This window comes from Sinohyriopsis cumingii, chromosome 16 (genome assembly GCF_028554795.1).
Source record: "Sinohyriopsis cumingii isolate HCF-2022 chromosome 16, ASM2855479v2, whole genome shotgun sequence".
In the NCBI taxonomy this organism is placed as follows: Eukaryota; Metazoa; Mollusca; class Bivalvia; order Unionida; family Unionidae; genus Sinohyriopsis; species Sinohyriopsis cumingii.
Window position 1 is genome coordinate 5,179,251 of NC_142976.1, and position 23,826 is coordinate 5,203,076.

General features: G+C 36.6%; 2 protein-coding genes across 3 annotated transcripts in view; one reads left to right on the forward strand and one right to left on the reverse strand.

Annotated features, from left to right (window-relative positions):
* Positions 1-9,011, forward strand: part of LOC149779859 (HEAT repeat-containing protein 3-like) — a 74,308-nt gene extending 65,297 nt beyond the window's left edge. Inside the window, exons 14-16 of the mRNA XM_089936530.1 lie at positions 1,943-2,092; positions 6,610-6,783; positions 8,870-9,011. Of these exons, the coding sequence (XP_089792656.1) occupies positions 1,943-2,092; positions 6,610-6,783; positions 8,870-8,971 (426 nt within the window). The 3' untranslated portion in view covers positions 8,972-9,011. The remainder of the gene's footprint in view (positions 1-1,942; positions 2,093-6,609; positions 6,784-8,869) is intronic.
* Positions 9,012-13,992: 4,981 nt separating this feature from the next.
* The window catches only part of LOC149779860 (cytoplasmic tRNA 2-thiolation protein 1-like), a 61,006-nt gene continuing 51,172 nt past the window's right edge, over positions 13,993-23,826 (reverse strand). For both annotated transcript variants that reach the window (XM_089936531.1, XM_089936532.1), the window contains exons 13-15: positions 22,808-22,895; positions 20,057-20,093; positions 13,993-14,372 (exon numbers count right to left, since the gene is read on the reverse strand). In XM_089936531.1, the coding sequence (XP_089792657.1) occupies positions 14,100-14,372; positions 20,057-20,093; positions 22,808-22,895 (398 nt within the window). In that variant the 3' untranslated portion in view covers positions 13,993-14,099. The remainder of the gene's footprint in view (positions 14,373-20,056; positions 20,094-22,807; positions 22,896-23,826) is intronic.

The following is a 23,826-nucleotide window of genomic DNA, read 5'->3' on the forward strand; positions in this document are numbered from 1 at the left end:
AATCAAAGTTATCTCCAGGATGAATCAAAGTCATCTCCAGGATGAATCAAAGTCATCTTCAGGATGAATCAAAGTCATCTCCAGGATGAATCAAAGTCATCTTCAGGATGAATCAAAGTCATCTCCAGTATGAATCAAAGTCATCTCCAGGATGAATCAAAGTCATCTCCAGGATGAATCAAAGTCATCTCCAGGATGAATCAAAGTCATCTCTAGGATGAATCAAAGTCATCTCCAGGATGAATCAAAGTCATCTCCAGGATGAATCAAAGTCATCTCCAGCATGAATCAAAGTCATCTCCAGGATGAATCACTTAGATATAGATTTGTGATGCTAGATATATATTACATCCAATTTATTAGGTTTCTGTGCCACTATCATTTTGTAAATATTTGTTTATCATTATTATATGCTAGCATTGCTGTCACAGGTACCGACTTGCCACAGTCAAGGTCAGTATATTCTGTAGTATTGTTGTCACAGGTACTGACTTGCCACAGTCATGGTCAGTATGCTCTATAGTATTGTTGTCACAGGTACTGACATGCCACAGTCATGGTCAGTATGCTCTGTAGTATTGTTTTCACAGGTACTGACTTGCCAGTCATGGTCAGTATGCTCTGTAGTATTGTTGTCACAGGTACTGACATGCCACAGTCATGGTCAGTATGCTCTGTTGTATTGTTGTCACAGGTACTGACTTGCCATAGTCATGGTCAGTATGCTCTGTTGTATTGTTGTCACAGGTACTGACTTGCCACAGTCATGGTCAATGTGCTGTGTAGTATTGTTGTCACAGGTACTGACTTGCCACAGTCATGGTCAGTATGCTCTATAGTATTGTTTTCACAGGTACTGACTTGCCAGTCATGGTCAGTATGCTCTGTAGTATTGTTGTCACAGGTACTGTCTTGCCACAGTCAAGGTCAGTATGCTCTGTAGTATTGTTGTCACAGGTACTGACATGCCACAGTCATGGTCAGTATGCTCTGTTGTATTGTTGTCACAGGTACAGACTTGCCACAGTCATGGTCAGTATGCTCTGTAGTATTGTTGTCACAAGGACTGACTTGCCACAGTCATGGTCAGTATGCTCTATAGTATTGTTTTCACAGGTACAGACTTGCCACAGTCATGGTCAGTATGCTCTGTAGTATTGTTGTCACAAGGACTGACTTGCCACAGTCATGGTCAGTATGCTCTATAGTATTGTTTTCACAGGTACTGACTTGCCAGTCATGGTCAGTATGCTCTGTAGTATTGTTGTCACAGGTACTGTCTTGCCACAGTCAAGGTCAGTATGCTCTGTAGTACTTTCACAGGGATCAATATGTCAGTTTCATTATGAATGATACTATTGTTGTCACAGTTAACATGTCAAAGAGTCAAGGTCAGCATGCAAAAGACTTGTTGTCAGAGGGATCGGTATGTCAGAATCAAGGTGAGCATGCAATATACTATTGTTGTCACTGTCATGGTCAATAAACACTATACTATTGTAGTCACCAACAAAGTCAGTATGCTCAGTAGTATTGTTGTCACAGGGACCAGTATGCCACAGTCAAGGTCACTATTCACTATTGTGTCGTTGTTTCAGTCAAGGTTAGTATGCACTATATGACTTGTGTAGCAGGGACCAACATGTCAAGGTCAGAGTCAATATGCACTATACCATTGTTGTCCCAGGGATCAACATATTAAAGCCTGGGTCAGTATGCACTATGCTGTTGTTGTCATATGGACCAACATGTCAGAGTCGAGGTCAGTATGCACTATGCTGTTGTTGAGATGGGGATCAACATGTCAGAGTAAAGGTCAGTTCAGTTTGATTTCATTTTCAGCCTGATATTTAATAATTGGTGATTACATTCACATTATTTATTCATACCTAATATTTTATAACAGTTTACCAGCCATACTGTAGGTATCATTTATTTTCAGTTTTCGGAAGGGAATGAAACCGATTTGCAGTTTCTTTATGAGATGGTTCAGTTCTGTCAGTGGTCAGAAGTTAGGGTGAATGCCATAAGAATTGTTTGTACAATCGGTTGTCTTCTAGCCAAAAACACAGAGCCTCACCCATTACTGAAGGTATGACCTGGCATATTGCCTTTTAGAAGAATATTTGGTATGAAATTTTTCTAAAGCCCCATCCATTTTCATGTGCAATAGAACATTTTCTTTTTCTGTTCCCCTTCCCTATTAATCTCTGTTGTTCATAGCTGCTGGAGTCCTGTTAATTTGTATGATTTGATCACACTTGTAACTGAAGTAAAGAGTCACAAAAGTCAGTTATTTATCACTTGACCCTTGGATTAATGCTAACTAGATACTTACAGATTATTCTAAAAATTTAAATCCTAGTACATCCAAGGAATTTAAAGGTCACATGATAATAAAAGAGGAGCAAATATTAGGCCAAATATTATGAAATTCCTTATGTATCATTCCTTTTCACGGTATGTATCATTCATTAGGTTTCTTTTAAAAAAGATTACTGATACAGATATCTTTCCCCAAGGAAAGAAGAATGCAGGAAAAGATATATACTGAGAAAACTTGACTCTTGCATTTTTGGGGATGGGGTGGACTACACATGAAAGATTCAGGTTTTAGAACTACAAGTCAAATACTGTATTCAACACAATATCCATACATGCCTTAACATTCCTCTTTTTGGTCAAAACCCAGCAAAAAATTGCATTATTAGGCCAAACATTTCTCGATCGTGGAGAGAAGCGACTGCTAAAAACTCACTTAGAACATTATGATTTTAATGGCCTTAACATTATGGACATCTTTTGTGTTGTTGTCACTGAATGTAATGGGTTAAATTAATTTCTGAAAAATTTGTATAATGCTTTATTCATTGCAACCATATTGGAATATACAATGCACCTACAAAGTAGAGATCTGCCACCGCAAAGGCAGCCAACTCGTCCAGTATGAACATTCGTGAGATGAGGACATTGTTTATAATGTCATCAGTAGGATAGCGTAAACTTCATGAATTGGGATTTTTAAACAATGCAGTTATTATACTGAATATGGTAGATTTTCTGACTTCACAATATATTAATAATAACAGTTTACGATAAAATAAGATGCTCACTTTATCATGAAACGTGCATTTCAAATGAACTTTATAGATTCTGGGCAAACAATATCTCTGATGCTGTAACACCTAAATTGGGAGTCGTAACTGACAAATCCATTAGATACTGTACTACTGTATAACATTAATGATTAAAACCTTAATGAAGTGTGTGTTTGTAATGTGCAATAATGTATACATGAAGTACACACTGGAACATGGATAAGGAAAACCCAAAACCAGCATAATAATAGCTGCATTTATATACTAAAATACTCTGGTGGCCTAGTGGTTAGAGTGTCAGCCTCAGATGTGGGAGGTCGCTGGTTCGAACCCCGGCCAAGTCATACCAAAGACTTATACAAATGGTACTAGCAGCTGCCTCGGTAGGTGCTCAGCATGAAGAGGTTAGTGTTAGGACTGGTTGGCCTGATGTCAGGATAATGAAACTGGGTGGGAGATGATGCTACATTTCTGCGGCATGATGTCCCAGTGTTAGACATCATTATAAACCACCACACTGCAGACATCATAGTGATATGACTGAATAATTGTTAAAGCTTCATTAAAAATCACACACACACACATATATACTGAAATATTTTGTTTCTTAAGCATGACACATATTTAGTAGTCCACATCACAAGATTAAAAGAAATGAGGCACCTTTGTTTCATAAATACCTTGGTTAGTATTCATTTCTAAGCTAGTTCTGAGGCATCTTCTGTTGAAGTTCGATCTTAAAATGTCACTATTTCCAACTGTATCTGTGCATCAAAAATTGTGCCAACAGGTAATGGAGAAAACAATTTTACCATCATTTCCAAGAAGTAGAAAAGTAATACTCACATTTAATTTTCTAAAGTATGGATGACTGAACTGGTTTCATCTCCACATTTCCATAATGGGAAGTTCCATTCATGGTATAGTATCTTGTATCAATGAGACTCCATAATGGAAAATTCCATTCATGGTATAGTATCTTGTATGAATGAGACTCCATGATGGGAAGTTCCATTCATGGTATAGTATCTTGTATCAATGAGACTCCATAATGGAAAATTCCATTCATGGTATAGTATCTTGTATCAATGAGACTCCATAATGGAAAATTCCATTCATGGTATAGTATCTTGTATCAATGAGACTCCATAATGGAAAATTCCATTCATGGTATAGTATCTTGTATGAATGAGACTCCATGATGGGAAGTTCCATTCATGGTATAGTATCTTGTATGAATGAGACTCCATAATGGGAAGTTCCATTCATGGTATAGTATCTTGTATGAATGAGACTCCATAATGGGAAGTTCCATTCATGGTATAGTATCTTGTATCAGTGAGACTCCATAATGAGAAGTTCCATTCATGGTATAGTATCTTGTATGAATGAGACTCCATAATGGGAAGTTCCATTCATGGTATAGTATCTTGTATGAATGAGACTCCATAATGAGAAGTTCCATTCATGGTATAGTATCTTGTATCAGTGAGACTCCATAATGAGAAGTTCCATTCATGGTATAGTATCTTATATGAATGAGACTCCATAATGGGAAGTTCCATTCATGGTATAGTATCTTGTATGAATGAGATTCCATAATGAGAAGTTCCATTCATGGTATAGTATCTTGTATCAGTGAGACTCCATAATGAGAAGTTCCATTCATGGTATAGTATCTTATATGAATGAGACTCCATAATGAGAAGTTCCATTCATGGTATAGTATCTTATATGAATGAGACTCCATGATGGGAAGTTCCATTCATGGTATAGTATCTTCTATGAATGAGACTCCATGATGGGAAGTTCCATTCATGGTATAGTATCTTATATGAATGAGACTCCATAATGAGAAGTTCCATTCATGGTATAGTATCTTATATGAATGAGACTCCATAATGAGAAGTTCCATTCATGGTATAGTATCTTGTATGAATGAGACTCCATAATGAGAAGTTCCATTCATGGTATAGTATCTTATATGAATGAGACTCCATAATGGGAAGTTCCATTCATGGTATAGTATCTTGTATGAATGAGATTCCATAATGAGAAGTTCCATTCATGGTATAGTATCTTGTATCAGTGAGACTCCATAATGAGAAGTTCCATTCATGGTATAGTATCTTATATGAATGAGACTCCATAATGGGAAGTTCCATTCATGGTATAGTATCTTGTATCAATGATACTCTGATAAGTGAGTTTATTATAAATCTATCGATTTGTTTTTACTCACGTAAGAACCAGAAATTTACCATCATTTCCATGAAGTAGAAAAGCAGTACTCTTGTTTTACAATTCTGTATCCCCATCTTCTCAGATGAAGCAGAAACTACACTTTCCTCATGGTTTCCCAGTTACAAATGAACAAGTGTGAAAAACTTTGCCAAAGCCTCACTTGATATGCAGTAACATTCTCTGTAACAAATTTGTTTTGTCAAGTTCCAACAATTTGTCCATTCCCATTACAAATAACTTGAAATAATGCTGTCATTTCCAAGCGAAGTGTTCATTGGAGTCTCTTACAGTGTCCCATCAAAACTGGTTCATCCACTATTTGGCTGGTCTCAGAGAGAACCTGTCAGCAACATTTGGCTTTTAAAATCTTCTGTGATACAAAACTTTACAACTGTACAAATAACTGTAAACAACATCCATTGGGTCTGCTACCCGCATGCATCTAAGAATTTGTTACCAGCAGTGATCATACTGAAAGTGAGTGATTTCTGTTTCACACAATTTGTTTATAAACTGCAGTAGCTATGCACATCTCAGCTGATCATTATGTTATTCGGTTCACGAGTGAAGATCGATTTTATAGTAAAAAGGTTGAAACATTCAGCAATCTCTAGTTTTTTTGGCTGACCATAGTGATTGTATTAAATTATCTGAAAATTGATTGATACATTAAAAATATGATTATAATAGTAATGCGATCTTGATTGCTATATCTTGTTGTCAGTATCAGAAATTGTGGATAACTCAACACTTCACGTGTTGTAATGACTGGGGGCTTTTCTGATGCTGATAACTCAACATGGTCTAGCAATCAGGATCAGTGTGTTCGTGTGTACATGTGTGTTTGTGTGTACATGTGTGTTTGTGTGTACATGTGTTTATGTGTACATGTGTTTGTGTGTACATGTGTGTTTGTGTGTACATGTGTGTTTATGTGTACATGTGTTTGTGTGTACATGTGTTTGTGTGTACATGTGTTTGTGTGTATGTTTGTGTGTACATGTGTTTGTGTGTACATGTGTGTATGTGTGTACATGTGTGTATGTGTGTACATGTGTGTTTGTGTGTACATGCGTGTTTTTTTGTTATTGATACAGATTAATGTTGGTATCAGGTGCTCAATTTTCTTTCCAAACTGTAGCCTACCTGCTTTTCTAAGAAACATCTTTTAATTTTAGATTTGTTATTTTATATATATATGATATTTATGGTTTGCACTCTGCAAACAAGCACATATGGATTGAAAAGGACTTTTTGATTATTGCAGGACATAGGTTCATTTCTGATTGGAGTTGTCTGCAAAGACTGTGATCTGTTGGTTACTGCTGAGGCTCTGGACTCTATTTTTGATGTCTTTTCTGAAGATCACTTGGATCCCATAGTAAGAGAGATAAATCTTGTAGATAGATTGAAGCAAGTCTTACCAGCTTTCAGATCCAAGGTAAGAACAGCATGCCAGGCCAGCGACCAGTAATCATTGTACCCATATAAAACTCCTTTACAATGTGCTATCTGTTAGTGCACTAGGCAACTTAAGGAAACTAAATTGAGTTTTTATTTGGTCTTTCACAGGAAAGAGCTACTTGTAATTCTCTCAATCAGCTGAGAAAATTCTGAATGTGTCAGGGATAGCTAATAGATATGAAAATGTGTGCCTACTCAGACAGAAAAATTAGTAAAGTACTTGAAACATTCAGTGGGGAAAGTAATACATTTCAAAGACGTGAAACAGTATGAAATATTGATGTATGTCTTTATCTCATCCCTAGCCATGAAGGTTTTCAGGGTGATGATTGGTCATTAAATATGGTTGCCACTAGTATGGGTCTTGTTTAAACATATTTTGTCACAACCTACATCACAGAATTTGACCAAATTGAAGAAACCATCTTCACATTAGAGCTTTTTAAATATGTACAAATGATGCTGATTAATATAGACATTGTTTATAAAGTTAAAGATATTTCACAAAATGAAAAATATATATATAAAAAACAAAAACCATAATTAAATTTTTTAAGAAAGAATCCTGGAACAAAGTCCTTTCAGATTTATATGAGTAGTGCTGAAAAATATAATACGGCCACTACCACAGAAATTAGGAGAAAAATTATTTATTACATGTCCTCAAAAACTGCTCGTCAAAATTTGACAGCATTTTTGTATGAAGACCAATTATATTTGTCCAGTTAATTTGAAGTCCATGTCAAATATGACCACTGTTACTTAGATCAGGAAAAAACATTAAAAAAAAACTTTTTCTCAAACAAAGCTCAAAAAGAAAATGACTAAATTTAACAAATATCCTGACTTGGGCATTTGAAAATTTGCTCAAATTGTTGAGATAGAATGTCAGATATGCTGCAGTTGCTTAATATGGATGCCATCCCCATAAAACTACTTTGGCTCAAACACCATTCATCAAAATTAGACAAGACAGAATGCATCTTTGTAGCCAAGGTTATTTCTTGGTCTCATACCCACTTGAAGTTGGTACCCAATAGTATTACTGGGTTTCATGCCCAACTTTAGCCTTTTGTCAGCTTGCAATTCTCCAGCTTGAATATTTTTCATTTTATGAAAGAAATCATGCAATATTAAGAATATTTTTAGTGAAAAATGACACATGACATAAATACTAACTTGTAAGTTCAGTCCAACTACAAACTGCACAGACCCAGATCTGATGTTTCATAATATGCCAGCAGATATGGGTTTATGCAGTTTGTTAAGAGTAATCATTTGAACAAACAACATAGATCCTGATCTGCAAGCACATTATGTGTCAGCAGTTGGCTCTAAGCAAATATATATGGTATCAGTCACATTTCTGTCGGAGAAAGACTTAGCTATGGTTCAAGTTAAAGTTTTCAATTGTGAAATTGTTCAAAAGTTTTCGATTGAATGCATTTCCTAAACAATTTGATGGAATCTCTTCATACTTGGAATGAATCTTATTGAAGCCTTACTCACTCATCCCTGTGTCACAGTCATAGGTTTTTGTTAAGGTTTTGTTAAAGTTTTCTTTTCTGTTGGTTTCTTTACAACCTTGATAGATTTTCTTCATTCTTGGAATGAATCATAATAAAGCAAATAAAATTCTTTCTGCTTGACACCTACTTGCCCTGTACCCTTGTGGCCACTGTCAGTCAGAGAAGATTTACAGGAAGGTTTTGGTGCTATAAGATTTGGGATAAAGTTTTTCATTCTGCAACACTCACATGTGCCTCTGATCTTAGGATCAACAGATCTTATTCTGTAGAATTTGCAGTTGGACTCAACTTATTGGCGAATATTTACATGTTATCTTGAGATAATTTTGTTACAGTTTCCCTAAACATTACTTGTCTATGATGAACTCTTATCTACAAAGTTTCTAAAAACTTTGATAGAATTATAATAGCTACTTTTGACATCGATCCTGTGGATAAATTGTAGTGAGCTGGGTCCTTTGCAAGGCACCCATTGCTATAGTATACATTTAAGTTTCCTCATTGACTTAAATTTTATTTATTTTTGTTTTACAGATAAACAGCAACAGGAAGAATTTGGGGGAGCACTATCCAGTCATCTCAACTGCCAAAACTAACCTTATTCGATTTATTAGGTACAAGAGCAGCTGTCATTGACACAGCCAGGAAAGTGGAAGAAATAAAGCACTGATCATGATGTTGGTCCCTTTATTTTCATCCACTTAGTTTAATCTTGCATTTCCTTGCACCAAAAAGTGTAAGACAAGATAATGGCATGGCATAGCAAAATTTTGTTACCTCTCGCAATGAAGAATGATAAAAAATAATTTTAAAACTTGCACGGGAGTCAAGAAACCAAGTGGAAATCTTTACCTCTTGACCTAGAGTTACGACAGTGACCTGGCATGTAACAACAGTTCCAATTGCTTGTTGACCAGTCTGATTGCCAAGATTTGTGTGAAGCTGTTATTTCTTTTTGACGTGGGTCAGTCAAGCCATGTGCCAGGAGGGTCTCCTGAATGGTTTTTACTGTATAACATACAGTTTCAGATTTTATAACTATAACATTTCCCATCCAATTTTCATTAAATTTTAACTACATTCTTAAACATTTGGCAAATAACTGTGTTGTTTTAATAACTATGTTAATTAGTTGGCAGAGCAATCTCCTGAACTTGGCTAGGCTTATTTCCAGTACTTTAACACATACATATTACAATATACATCAATTAGCTGGTAAACAGGTGTGGCACATATAGCTGTGCATAACCCACCTATAACTTGAGGCTTGGCCAAGTAAAGTAAAGAGCCAAAACTTTAACTGTTCCACTATTGCTAATCGGATAATATCTGTACTGTTAGCTGCCTAGTCACTCTAGCATTAAGAGCTGACGTGCATTAACCCTGTTTCGACTGGATGATTTCATATGGCAACTTTAAATTTTATATAAATAGGCATGTTCAGTCTACATTGCAAATGAGCTTGAATTAGACCACCATAAACAAGCATCAGAACATTCAACTGGAGAGTGGTATTGTGTAGAACATATCAGAGATACTATAATGCCACTTACACCTGACTTGAGCATACCTCCAGAAGGGTGAACCTCAAACAGAGTGTGTGTGTATAACTCCTGAAATGTGAACCTCAACCAAAGGGCATATCCTGCCTGTGTCCTTGGACAGTTAAGCACATTCTTTTCAAATATATCAGACCTCCACCCTGCGAGACAAAAGTTGTCATGGTTACCAGTGATAGATTTCCTCATTTCTTATGAATGTGCACGTACCTGCTTAACCAATCATAGCAAGCGAGGGTGAAATTTTCTTGAAGGTTGACTCACCATGACCATTTATTCTGTGTATGCCAATTAAATTTTCTCTTCCAAGTTGGACCTTTTTGATGATTGGCTCATTGATGGTGCATTTGTGTTCATGCAGATTCATGAGATACAAAGGAATCTTATGGTGGGCAAACTACAGGTGAAAAGAAAGTGTGGCAGATTTTCACCCTTTATTTGCGATGATAACCCTGCACTGATAAAACCTTTCTAGTATGGAAATGGTCCACTCTGAATTTCCAGCTGCTATGTGCAAAATTTGAATGGATGTAAAAATGAAAAATTTAACCTGACAAATTATCATTTAGATTCAATTATAGAGAGATCCAACAAGAAAAAGCTTTTCATGTTTGCTTTTCTAATAGTCATGGAATGTGAAAAGGTACAATAAGAAAACTTACGAATGTTGTGAAAATATTTATTGTACTTCATCCTCTTCTATCAGTCACTGGAAGGAAAATCTATGACAGCTAAAAAGCTGACATTGCTGGATTGCATATTCATACCCAGCACTTAGCAACATTTTTATTTTCTGGATGAATAACCTCAATTCTTCTTAGATTTCTAACACGGAAGTTGGAATTTGTGTAAGAAAAGAAAGAAAAAGTGGATTTGATCAAACTGAAGATATTATCATGAGGTTTCGGTTATAGAGATGTGAATAAGCTTTTCTTTAATAATGTCATTATCCTTCAACCCTTTTAATAAAACTTTTCTGATTAAACAATATGAAGGGTCAGAGAAATAACACAAGGTAGGTTCAGGATGATTTAGAAGAAAACCTAGCATAGTAGAATCATGGATGGCTAAACATTTCAATTCAGGAAAATTTCATTATTAGTTTTCTTTATTTTCAAGGTTTTAATTTTTGTGAACAAAATAATGTATGGCAAGTTTAGCTGAAACATTACAATCCAGAATTAGGCTTTCTATTTCAGTATGATAATCTTTTTATCATCGTCACTCTCTCAAATATCATCTTTTCTGATGTTTGCTGTATACACTATGAAAGTGTAAAAGAACATGAACTAGCTAGATGATAAATGAACAGAAAAGGCTACATAAATCGTATATTTTGATGTTCATCATCATTCTCCAATCCAAATGAAACTTATTCCAAGGTTGATACAGTGTTTAAGGTTCAAAGCAAGAAAAGTATCTAAATGTCAAGAAGTTACAGTCCCGAGCCAAACTTTTGAACTATTCCACTATGAAGTTTTTTGATTGTTTTATTCGTAAATTTTGCATTTATGTAAACAAGAAATTGAGTAGTTTAAAACAATAGCACCAGAGAAGTTTTTTTCCAGATTCAATTATAACATTTTTGAGAGGTCTAATAAGATTAGGTTTTTCATGCACACTCCTGCACATACATTTTCTCTATATCATCTATTCTTATATGCAGTGTTTGAATTTTGGGGTACAAAAAAAGTAAGACGATAAAGTGAGACTAGATAGGAGTGCATCTGAGATGACCGACAGATATCAAGAAATCAAGCAAACAGATTGATGATGTGAATGGAAAGTAAAGGTACAGCAGCAAGAAAAGTCCAACTGCCAAACCATTCCATTCCAAAACTGTTTCCATTATCAGTTTTTATGATGTGCAAAGGTTGATATTCTTTTGGAAATACTAAAAACTTAACTGGATATCTCTTCCATCACTGCAGCATAACTAGATAATGTTTTGTCTGCAATGAATCATTGAGTAATAACAAGGTTTTCGTACAGTTGCTTTTTATTATCATTTCACTGTGAATTATCCATCATTCTGATAAGAAAGAAGAAAGAGCACCTAGCTGTCAAGAAATTATGTATTTTATTTCACGTCCTTTACTCAATCATTGGAAAAGGTATGACAGCAGAAAAACCGGCATAGGGCGATTACCAGTTTGTTCCCACCGACATGAAGCTATTCATAGATATAGCTCATTTATGTTTGTGTCATTCATACTGTAAAATCTTGTGGTTTATTAACAGTTATTCTCTTTGAAAATGCCCAAGGAAAAAGGTGCAAAAATATTATATACTGTAGTTCAGACTATACACTCTGCTGAGCATCTGAATAGGAAAGCCAAAATAGGGTGGTGAGGTCTGCAAATGCATCCCCAAGGCTCAGTCAACCTTTAATTTGGAGGGATCCAATCGTAATAATCAGCTTTTCTTTTATGCAACATTTCAATATGTATATTTGTATAAAAACTGAAACAGTTATGTGGGATTAGATAGAAAAACGCCTGAGAAATTAGTCATTTAGAAGGAGGTCTGAAAAGCATGAGCTTTTCACACTTTTTTTCATCCTTACACAGCAGATCTTATCTTTTCTGTTTAAAGAAGAAAATAAGATAGGTGCCATGAAATTATGTACTGCAGTTTAGGCATAAGCCACAGTCATTCCAATGGGAAGCAGTGGGAACAGAAAAGCTGGTTGCCAAACATTTAAAAAATGTTTCCCACTGAATTGCCAGCGTTTAAGTGAGAAATTAGGATCAGCTTCGAGTATATGTGGTCACTGTCAGAGCTTAACTTGTTTGATATTTTCAATGTGAAAGAGCTAATGAAACAAGTCAGCTCAGTCAATCGTAGCAAAAGATACTATAAGAGAAATTCCAACATGGAATGTTTGCTAATGAACACATTATTGTACAATGGTGATCATTTAAATTCTGGTATTTCACAGCTAAATTTAACAACTATTCCACTAATGAACATCATGAATTACAATATTAAGTAGTGATCCTTGACACGGACTCCATTGTCTATAAGATATGTCCATAGCGTCAATAATATGCATAAATTTCACTCATAATCTTACTCAACGAAGATCATGATGATGCAGGCCTATTTACCGAGATTGATCCCATCCCATCCAAACTACAATCTCTAGAAGAACTTGTCCATTAATATGCATGGCATAAATTTGCCTTGGTCTTGCTTGTAATAAATGTTGTCCAACATCTTGACAATAAAAGGCCTATTTACTGACTTTAAAATTTGTATCAGAAATAAGAAGCTCAAGCAATGATAAGCAGGATCACCTCATTTTTTTCCCCCCCAGATATTACCCGTAATAAAACATGTACATTTTGATGAGAAAACCCTATTTGACAACTTCAATAATATGATTAGAAATAGAGTTGCTAAAGTTATTATTACCTCAGCCAATCAGATGCGAAACCACCTCATTACTGTGCATGGATTCTGCACATAAGTGTATTTGTCCAAGAACTTTATGCTTTAAGCCCACTTACCAAGTTTTATCAAACTTAGATAAAAACATACAGCCTTTGTAGTGCTGAGAAGCTCAGCAAATCACACTATGACAAAGTCTATAGATGAAATTATCAAAATTGGATCAAAAATTGCGGCTGCAAGAGTGGTAACAATTTCAGCCAATCAAATGAACGATCACCTCTTGTTTTTGTAGCTCATTATCATATTTGTCCAGTATCTTAATAACATAAGAACTATTCCAAGCTTTAACAAAATTGTATTAGATATATGGCCTCCATTATAGTAACAATGACAGCCCATCAGATGCATCATCTTATTAATGCATGAATCTTGCTCATTACTGAACTCATCTGAGACTTATATAAGTGCATATTCCGAGTTGATCTGAAATCGGATGAGTAATACGGAGTACAGAGTGGTAACAAGTGTTGTTTACAGACAGACAATGGATGCTGGGTCATGCCACCAGCTGACTTGGCTTTATGACCAAATGAGCTAAACTGAAAATGCGGACCCTGAACCTTGTAAAAATTAAATACACTGTAACAGGGAAAGTGTTAAGCACAAAGAAGAGATACATTGACAGACGAATTCAAATGAAAATACTGTGTGTCTCACTTTATGTTTGCTGTGCAAAAGGTAACCACCTGAATACAAACATGCAAACACACGTATGACATTTTTACAGAACTCTAACAGCTGATAAATTATCAAAAGTCAATCACAGACGAGTTTATCTTCTGCTGTTCAACACTTGACTGTATTCCTGCTGTAACATCACTACAAATGGCTGATCTCTGACAAGAGCATCCTTCTGCATTAGACCTGCAACAGCTCTGTCCTGATTGGCTATTTTGTACACAAAATGAATCTAATTGGTTCTTTTCAAAAGAGGTAGAATTTGATTTAGGTCTGAAATGGTCAGGTACACATGACTTGAAGTTTATACTTGAATCTTCCTTTTCACTGAGATGTTTTACCATCTGCAAAAAAAATAAAAATAATGGTAATAATAACTGCAGGAGCTATTTGTGATTATGCATCACAAATGGCCCTGCTTACCATAATTTATTTGGTAGGGGTCTTAAACTGAGAATCTTTGTAAAAATAAAATAACGCATTGAACAATAATAACTCCATAAACAATGCTGGCAATCAAACTTGTGCAAGAATGAAAAAACTTAACATTAAATTCTCTTGAAATCAAGTAAATTCTTACATTGCTGCATTGCAATAGTAAGTTGAAATAAGAAAGGCCATCACTCCACTAATTAGTGACACATTATATGCCCGTCCAGTATTTAATAGTCCCAACAATCCATAGGCTTCATCCTTACCCCAGTGCCTGGTCCAGTTCTGTGATGTAGAACTGATGTTATCATATGCAAATTACATGTCCTCAAAAACTGCTCGTCAAAATTTGATATTCCAGTTACAGTTAGTTTGACTTTTGATCCAAAAATCCATAGGTTTCTTCCTTATTCTAAATGTAAGCCTTCCACAAAGTTTGATGTATGTATGGTTGTATGTATAAATCATTCTGAATCACTATAAGTACAATATGGAATGTAGGATTTTAAAATGCTGTAAAATGTATATAATAAAAAAAGATAACAGTAACATAAGGGAATGTGATGTAGAACTAATGTTGTTGTAAGGTAACCCTTTTTCTACTTTTGGTTACAATGACCTTGATTTCAAACCCCAAAATCAATAAGGTTCTTTTTTTACCACAAGTGCAAAGCATCCAAAAAGTATGGTAACTGGAGATGGTGAAGTCCAGTTATTTTGCAGAAATGAAAATACTATTGGACGGATGGATGGACAGATAAAACTATATGTTCTGCCTTATGACTTAGGCAAGTATTGGGCAGGTGGGATTCCATATTTTCAAAGGGCCCCGCAGATATGGGAAAAACTGATTTAGTCAAGCATAAGATTGTGCTTGATGACGATAAACCATTCAAACAGCCATACAGGAGGATACCGCCAGGGATGTATGAGAAGGTGCGTCAGCACATTAGGGAAATGTTAGATTCTGGCGCAATTAGGGAATCTGACAGTCCCTAATCCTCGAATGTTGTGTTAGTCCGGAAACGCAATAACAGCTTACGTTTCTGTATAGACTACAGGTCCCTCAATGCAAAGACCCGGAAGGATGCTTATATGCTTCCACGGCTTGACGAGACAGTCGATGTCTTACAAGGGGCCAGGTTCTTCTCTAAGCTGGACCTTAGGTCTGGTTATTGGCAAGTTGAGATAGAAGAACAACATAGGCAATATACAGCCTTCTCGGTGGGTCCGCTCGGGTTTTACGAGGCGAACCGAATAAGTTTTGGTCTATGCAAGGCTGGGGCTACTTTCCAGCATCTCATGGGAGAAATGCAATTCAAAGAGTGCCTCATCTTCATAGATGACATTCTCATATTCTCCAGAACGTTCGACGCGCACATAGAACGGTTAGAAGCTGCGTTCGTACGCTTACATCAGCATGGTCTTAAGCTGAAACCTTCTAAGTGCGAGTTGTTCATGTCCTAAGTCGTTTATCTGGGCCATGTTACATCGGAGGAGGGTATCAAGACCGACCCGGAAAAGACCTCTGCGATTAGAAATTGACCAAAACCTAAAAACATTAAGGAGCTACATAAGTTTTTAGGGTTCGCAGGATACTATCGCCGCTTTGTCGAGAGATTCTCGCAAATAGCACAACCATTAAACGCTCTTTTAGAGGACCATGGCATGACCAAGGCGTCTCGAAAGAATAAGTCCAAAAACAAACAAGCAGCTCCTTGGACTTGGGGCAATACTCAAGAAACCGCTTTTTTAAATCTTATAGATAAGTTGACTTCTACCCCCATCTTAGCATTTGCCGACTATGCTAAACCATTCATAGTGCATACGGATGCTAGCGGCTCTGGTTTAGGCGCAGTCCTATATCAAGAGCAAGATGGGGTGAAAAGAGTAATTGCATATGCCAGTCGGGGGTTGAGACCTAGTGAACGACACTATCCAGCTCACAAGCTCGAATTTTTGGCGCTGAAATGGGCCGTGACAGATAAATTCCACGACTATCTCTTAGGTTCTTCCTTCGAGGTGATCACGGACAGCAACCCATTAACATACGTCCTTTCGACGGCAAAAATGGATGCTACAGGGCATAGATGGGTTGCGGCTCTGGCAAATTACAATTTTTCCATCAGGTATAGAGCTGGCAAAAACAACGCTGATGCCGACGGTCTCTCGCGTTTACCACAAATGTTCCCAGACGTGGTGGAAGCCATTTGCCATTCAGCCACTGTTTCTGCACTCTTGATTGGGAGTATTTCGGATGATCCAGCACTCGGTCGGCCGATGAGGTGTTTGCGTCTAAACAGTATAATAACATAAGGTGGGACAGGGAACAGTTGACTGATAAAACTCTAGTGAGAATTATTGACCTCAAGAGTAAAGGTTTTCGGCCCAGGGAGGGGGATCTCCGGAGAGAAAATTCGTCGGTGCAGAAATTTCTCCGTGAATGGGACCGCCTTGTGGTTGAAAACGGCGTTCTATACAGAACCACTTCTCTTGATGGTCAATCAATCAAACAGCTTGTGATCCCAGAGTCATACTGGAGCCTTGCCTTGAAAGGTATCCACAACGATATGGGCCATCAAGGCAGAGAGAAGACACTCTGGTTAGCTAGGCAAAGGTTTTATTGGCTGGGTCTGGAGAAGGACGTGAATCACAAGGTGGTGTCTTGCGAACGGTGCATACGCAGAAAGACCCCGGTTAAGGCAATGGCAAAATTAACCCCAATTCACACCACCCGCCCAATGGAACTTGTCTGCATAGACTTTTTGTCTCTTGAGCGATCTAAGGGAGGGTTTGAGAACATCCTGGTGATAACTGATCATTTCACCAGGTATGCTCAGGCCGTTCCTTGCCACAATCAGACGGCTCAGACTACCGCTAAAGCTCTTTATGAACACTTCTTTCGATATTATAGTTTTCCGGAAAGGCTACACAGCGATCAGGGACGTAATTTCGAGGGTGGAGTTTTAAAGGAGTTATGCAAATTAGCGAACATATAGAAGTCTTGCTCCTCCCTGTTCCACCCACAGGGGAATGGTGCTTGCGAACGTTTCAATGGTACACTCTTAAAAATGCTAGGGTCATTGGAGGAAGACCAAAAACAAGATTGGAAATCTTACATTGCTCCAATTGTCCATGCATATAATGCTACTAAAAATGACTCCACCGGATTCTCGCCCCATTTTCTTATGTTTGGGTGGCACCCCAGGATTTCTGTTGACGCCTATCTGGGCACTACACCAGATAGTGGCGAGGCTGCTGAAGAGCCTCATGCGTATGTGGAAAAACTGAAAGACCACCTCCAATTTGCTTACACGGCCGCGGGGAGGGAGTCTAGCAAGAGCCATGCTAAGAACAAGGCCCAGTACGACAAAAGGGTCCACGAGTCCAAACTTGAAGTAGGGGACCGAGTCTTAAGTGCGCAATGTTGGACTGAAAGGGAAACAGAAATTAGCCGACAAGTGGTCCAAGGATGTATATCAGGTGATATCAATCTCCAATTTAGATATACCTGTGTACAAGGTAAAGAAGGTCGAGGGTTCGGAATTAACGTGCACATTGCATCGTAATATGCTTTTGCCATTTGACTACCTTCCTTGTGATCCAGTCCCCATGAAACAGGTTCAGAAGAAACCGGGTGTACCAAAGGCTACACTTTTGGAGTTGAGCTCTGAATCTTCGAGTTCTGACTTGGACTCCAACCGGTATGTTATACCACAAAGACGATCCGGATGGGCCAGAAGAGATAATGTTCAATTTCGTGAACACCCTATACGAACTGCCTCTGATGATAGATCTCACTCTATTATTGATCCCCATATTAGCATGCCTCTTGAAAGCGTAAACTTTCAAACAAGTAGTTCTAGGCAATATGGCAGCAGTTTAGGTGAACCCACGAGTCATTTTTCTACTCCCTCTCACGTCTCACCCGAGAGTACTCGGTTCAGTTCCCCAGAGACATCTGCCGAAAGGTCAGTTCAAAGCCCGACTAGATTAGAGGGAGACCCAGACTGCCAGTCTGTGAGGTTGATCCTAAGCCCACCGGCACCACAGGGGTCACAACCGGACGACTTGGGGCAGCAACCACTGAGGCGTTCAACCAGAGACCAAAAACCACCTGACTGGCTAGGCCAGTGGGTGTGTTCGCAAACGGTTTACTACGTGTGAATTACTGAGATCTATAGATTTCAGGCCTGCTTGTAGCAGTGGATAGCTGAAACAACACAGTAGAGTCCCCTTCGTGTAAATTAAATACCACAAGGCATTTGACGACGACGATTCAATTATAATTTTAAATTATTAATTAAAGCTCCATATTTTTAATCATTTCGTATGTATGATAGGTTTTTTTACTCTTTCCAAACTTGAAGGATGGTTCAGAATGGTAGTTGTAGTTATTGTATTTTTTTAAAGCACACTCTTGCTAAATGTCGGGAGACATTTACCTGTAGGGAGGGAGTATGTGACCTGGGACTTGTGTCGTGTGCTAATGTGTGTGGTTGTTGTGAGTGAGCTAACGAGTGAGCGAGCGATCATGGTGCATGATTCTCGTGCATCACGTGTATAACAACCACTTCTCCGCAATACTAATAAAAGGCTAGGGAATTACTACTTGAGGCTAGAGAGAGAGAGAGAGTCATGCAACACCTCGAGCAGTGCGGAGATTTGTCTTTCACGCAAGTGAAAGACAAAGGGATTGAATACGTTAATATATTTCGGGAAAAGTAATACTCTTCGAGTCTGGTAAGGGATTGTTTTTATTTTTGTGATAAAATTATAAATGCCGGTGGGTGGGTTATATAATGTGTACTGTATTTGTTATATTATGTATTATGTTCGTCTTGTATTCTAAGTATGTGTTTTGTATTGTTTGAGTTTTTTTTTATTGTATCTCATACCAACTGTCATAAATCCCACAATCGACAACAAGAGTACTTATTTCTTTGCGAGAGGAGTGAGAGCTCACAGGTACATACAAATTATTGAGATGCACATCAAACTTGGTCGAAATCCAAGAATCCTCTGCCAACCCTTATTTTACAAATAACTATGCGAATGGAAAATCTGGGACCGTATCTCTAAAATAAAATGTAGAAAGCTGGGACTGAACATGAAATCTGGTTGAAATTCAATAATCCTTCATTCCATAAATTTGTGCTGCACAAATCAAAGCTAAGTTGCACTAGTAATCAAGTGCTATAACTCTCCCAAATGATTCTATCGATCAATCTCCCTCTTCTGTCAAGACAGAAAAAAAAAAGATCTAATATAAAGGTGCATGCTCTGTTTAAATGAGATCCTTGATCAAGTTATGCTGTATAAATAGAATTCAGGATGAAGGGACCATGGCACTCTGGCAGCCAGAAGTCCTCTCAATGGTATGGAACTCTTTAAATCAAACCCAGTCAAGGTCTCATTAACATGAAGCTGCTGGCCAAATGTCGTTGAAATGCCTTTAATGAACTGGAAGTTATAGCCAGGAAATGTATGGTTATATAAAATGACCTAGCAATATCCATCTGTATTACATACTGGGTGGAGGGGTTAATAAAAATATATCCAATATTAAACAAATATTACAACTCTACGGTCTTACCTTGAGGCGCTCCTTGTGAGTCTTTCCAATTCCAAGTCTGCAAATAAAAGAGTCCTAGGTAATTACATGTATCAAGAGTCCTAAGTAATTACATGCATCAAGAGTCCTAAGTAATTACATGCATCAAGAGTCTTAGGCAATTACATGCATCAAAAGTCCTAGGTAATGACATGCATCAACAGCCCTAGGTAATTACATGCATCAAAAGCCCTAGGTAATTACATACATCAAGAGTCCCAAGTAATTACACGCATCAAAAGTCCTAGGTAATTACATGCATCAAAAGTCTTAGGTATTACATGCATCAACAGTCCTAGGTAATTACATGCATCAAAAGTCCTAGGTAATTACATACATCAAAAGTCCCAAGTAATTACATGCATCAAAAGTCCTAGGTAATTACATGCATCAGTTTGATGATACTAACCAGAGCAGTAAACAAGGTAAAGACCTGAATGTTCATCACATGATCAAAAGATTGCTGTACAATTTGACCCCCAAGATCAAATGGTTGAGTAAGTATGTTACAGAATGATTTGTCTTAGCTTCATAATGATGTGTGAAAAAATTCACACAGGGAGATTAGAGCAAAATAAACACATGAAAATACCTGAACCAAAATTTTAAACAAATTTTCAATCACTGATTTTTAATCTCCAGAAGATTACTTGGATGAGCAAGCATATGGATGAATGAAGTGTCTTAGCTTCATAATAATTTAACTAAAGTATAATTCATCCAGGGGTCTAGAAAATACAAGCAGATAAAAAACTTTTTAACCACACCCTAATGCAAATTTTGTACGAGTGAATCCAAGTGAGCTAGTGTGTCATGAAATAAATTCTTAACTTCATAAAGATTCATGCCATGCATGATGAGAATTTAGCAATGAGTTTAGGAAATATAAACAAATTTAACCAAAATCTATTTCAGATTTTCTGTACCTGTGACCTTGATCTCCACGAAACGGGGAGGAGTAAGCGTGTTGTAGAATGAATTATCTAAGCTGCATAATTTATATCAAATATGATGGGAAACTAGAAGTGATTTAGAAAATACATGCAAATGAAAAACTGTACCCAAAATCTTAAGAAAAAATTGCTGATGACTCAGATACTGCTGTTACCAGAAAAGTTACCTATTTAACTTCCTGCTAATAAGGACATTACAAAAAGGAGCTATAGGAGGATGAAAACTATTTTTTATTAATGTTATGTATATTTAATAGTACTGTATTTTGTACTTGACCTTGCACAAAATCAAGTTCACTGTGTTCCAATTTTTATTCTGATAAACAAATAACAAATAGCTAATATTTTTATTGGAATGTGGGTCTAATATTAGGATTATTATCAATATCAGTAAACATATTTATTAGGGTCTGGGTCATGGTTATTTGAATCCCCCCATAAAAATACCAAGCCTACCTTATGTACCACATCTGTATTGTAGTTTTGATAACAGATTTTATCTTGTTGAGAACCCAGAATGTTCTAGAATGGAAAATTCCATGAAGTTATAGTATTTCCAGAAAATGTTTATTGTGACTTAGGTCAGGTAGAGGGCTTTATAATACTGTCTATCTATAAAATTACACATTCCTGCTGCAAGATCTTCACACCAAATCATTTGTATTGTTGTGTTCAGTATCTGATTTGGGATGGAATTATTTATTCAAATTATTATTCTATGGAATTACAAAGTGCTCAATAATATTCTTGGACAGAGACATTAACTTGGAATAATAGCAAATCAAAACAAGGATATCTTGGATTATAATTTTGTGGTTCATCTAAAGACTATTTGGACATCATCACGCTTCAGGTCTTTGGTACACTGTACCCTGAAGTGTTCATTGGAAAGCAACTTGGCTCTGATTTCCTTGGCATGACAACCAATCAGCTCAGCAGACTACACTATGATTAGTGTTTTCAGTAACTGAATGTTAATGAATGGCTTCTCAAAGATGCAGTATCTGCTATATAATACAAAATACACAATAATTCTCTTTGTTACAGAGAGCAGTGTTTAAGAATTCTAAAAAGTGGCATGTGTATGGCAAAGAGTACTTGCTGCCATTCTCTTAGGAATCAAAAGAATTTGAGATTATGTACAAGATGGACAATAATATCTATGGATATTATATCAACCTATTACCTTGTGACAAACAATTTTGCAGCCCTTATGTTAAGAGAAATGGATTGTACTCGTGCACAAATTTGCTAGTTATTAATTGTTCACATCATTGCTTGTGAATATCTGAAATTCATACATTAGCCTATCTCATGTTTTTTCAAAACTGGATCAAAAATGTGGCCTCCAGATTGGTAACAAGCACAAGAAAAGTCACATGACCAAACTATAAGCACACTAGGCTGTATGTCTAGTTGAATGAAATACATATGAAGTCATCACATATACCCATACATTTTATTACCTATGAAAATGTGACTTTTTATATACTTCCTTTATCTCTACTTATTTTTTACCCATTAGAAATTTGTCAATAATTCTTTCTTTCACTGGACTAGTCAACTCATTAGATTTTTCTGTGCAGTTTTATTTTTCACAAAGCAAATGGCCAAGTAGATAAGATTTTAACCATGAGAATGAAAATGAATTATCAGAGCTAAATTAGACATGACAATCACTACATAAAACTGTAATGTACAAATGCAAAGAATAAAATAATATAACTAGTGAATCATCAATGACATTTGTTCATAAATGTACACATTATGAAGTGAATACCTTGGAAGTCCTTTGTTGAGCCCCTCCAGCATTACACAAGCCTTGCACACTGTGTTACTGGATATGTAACCACATCTTACACAGACACCTGTAACAATCAAGTTCTTTTTTCAACATGAAAAGGAAACTAGCACATTTTTTTAATGTCCATCCTACTTTTTTTTGTTAAAGGAGCAAAGTTTTGTGGTGAAAAAGGCTGGGAGAAAAAGATGAAGCAAAATAAAGTTATCAGAGTGATGAGTGAATTGCAGTGGGACCTGCTAACTACAATTTGCTTGACAAACAAATGTCAGGGAAAACGGGCATTCAGGGCCTATATCTCTAAATGATCATGTGGAATGCTAGAAATTCAGCTCCTTCAAAATAGCATTAGTATAATGCTGCATGCCAACTCTGGCTGGAATACAAGTCTTGGAAAAGTAATGCTGCAGAAATCAAGTTCATGAGGATAGGAAATCAGAGGCCATAACTCTGAACTTTATACATCAAAAAAATATTATTAAGGAGGAGATGGATAACAAGATTTTCAAAATGGTTTCCATAGTGGCCATAACAGAATAATCAGTAGAAAAAACATAATCCATGATCTTGTGCATTTTGTAACAGCATATCAGAGTCTATGTTGTTTGCAGTTGGAGTCAAATTATATGGAAGTATATGCATGTTTTGTTGTCCTTGTTTTAAGTAACAGTTTACATTTGCCTCAAAATTATATGCATGTTAAAAGAAAAATTGAAGTCCAAGGCTGATTAGAATGGCATTTGGACTTCCAATGGAATATTCATATGAGATCTCGATAAAATGATACCATAGTGCATGCATTATGTTTTTAATGTAGTCCAATAAATACTTGTACACCTAATCTGGGTGTATGATACAGAAATACAGACAGAACATCTGTCCTGAATTCCAGATTAAGCATGTAAGATTCAATGTATATCTAACAAAAATGACTATCTTACAGTATGTATTGTAAGATTTAATGTATATGTAACAAAAATGACTATCTTGCATTGATA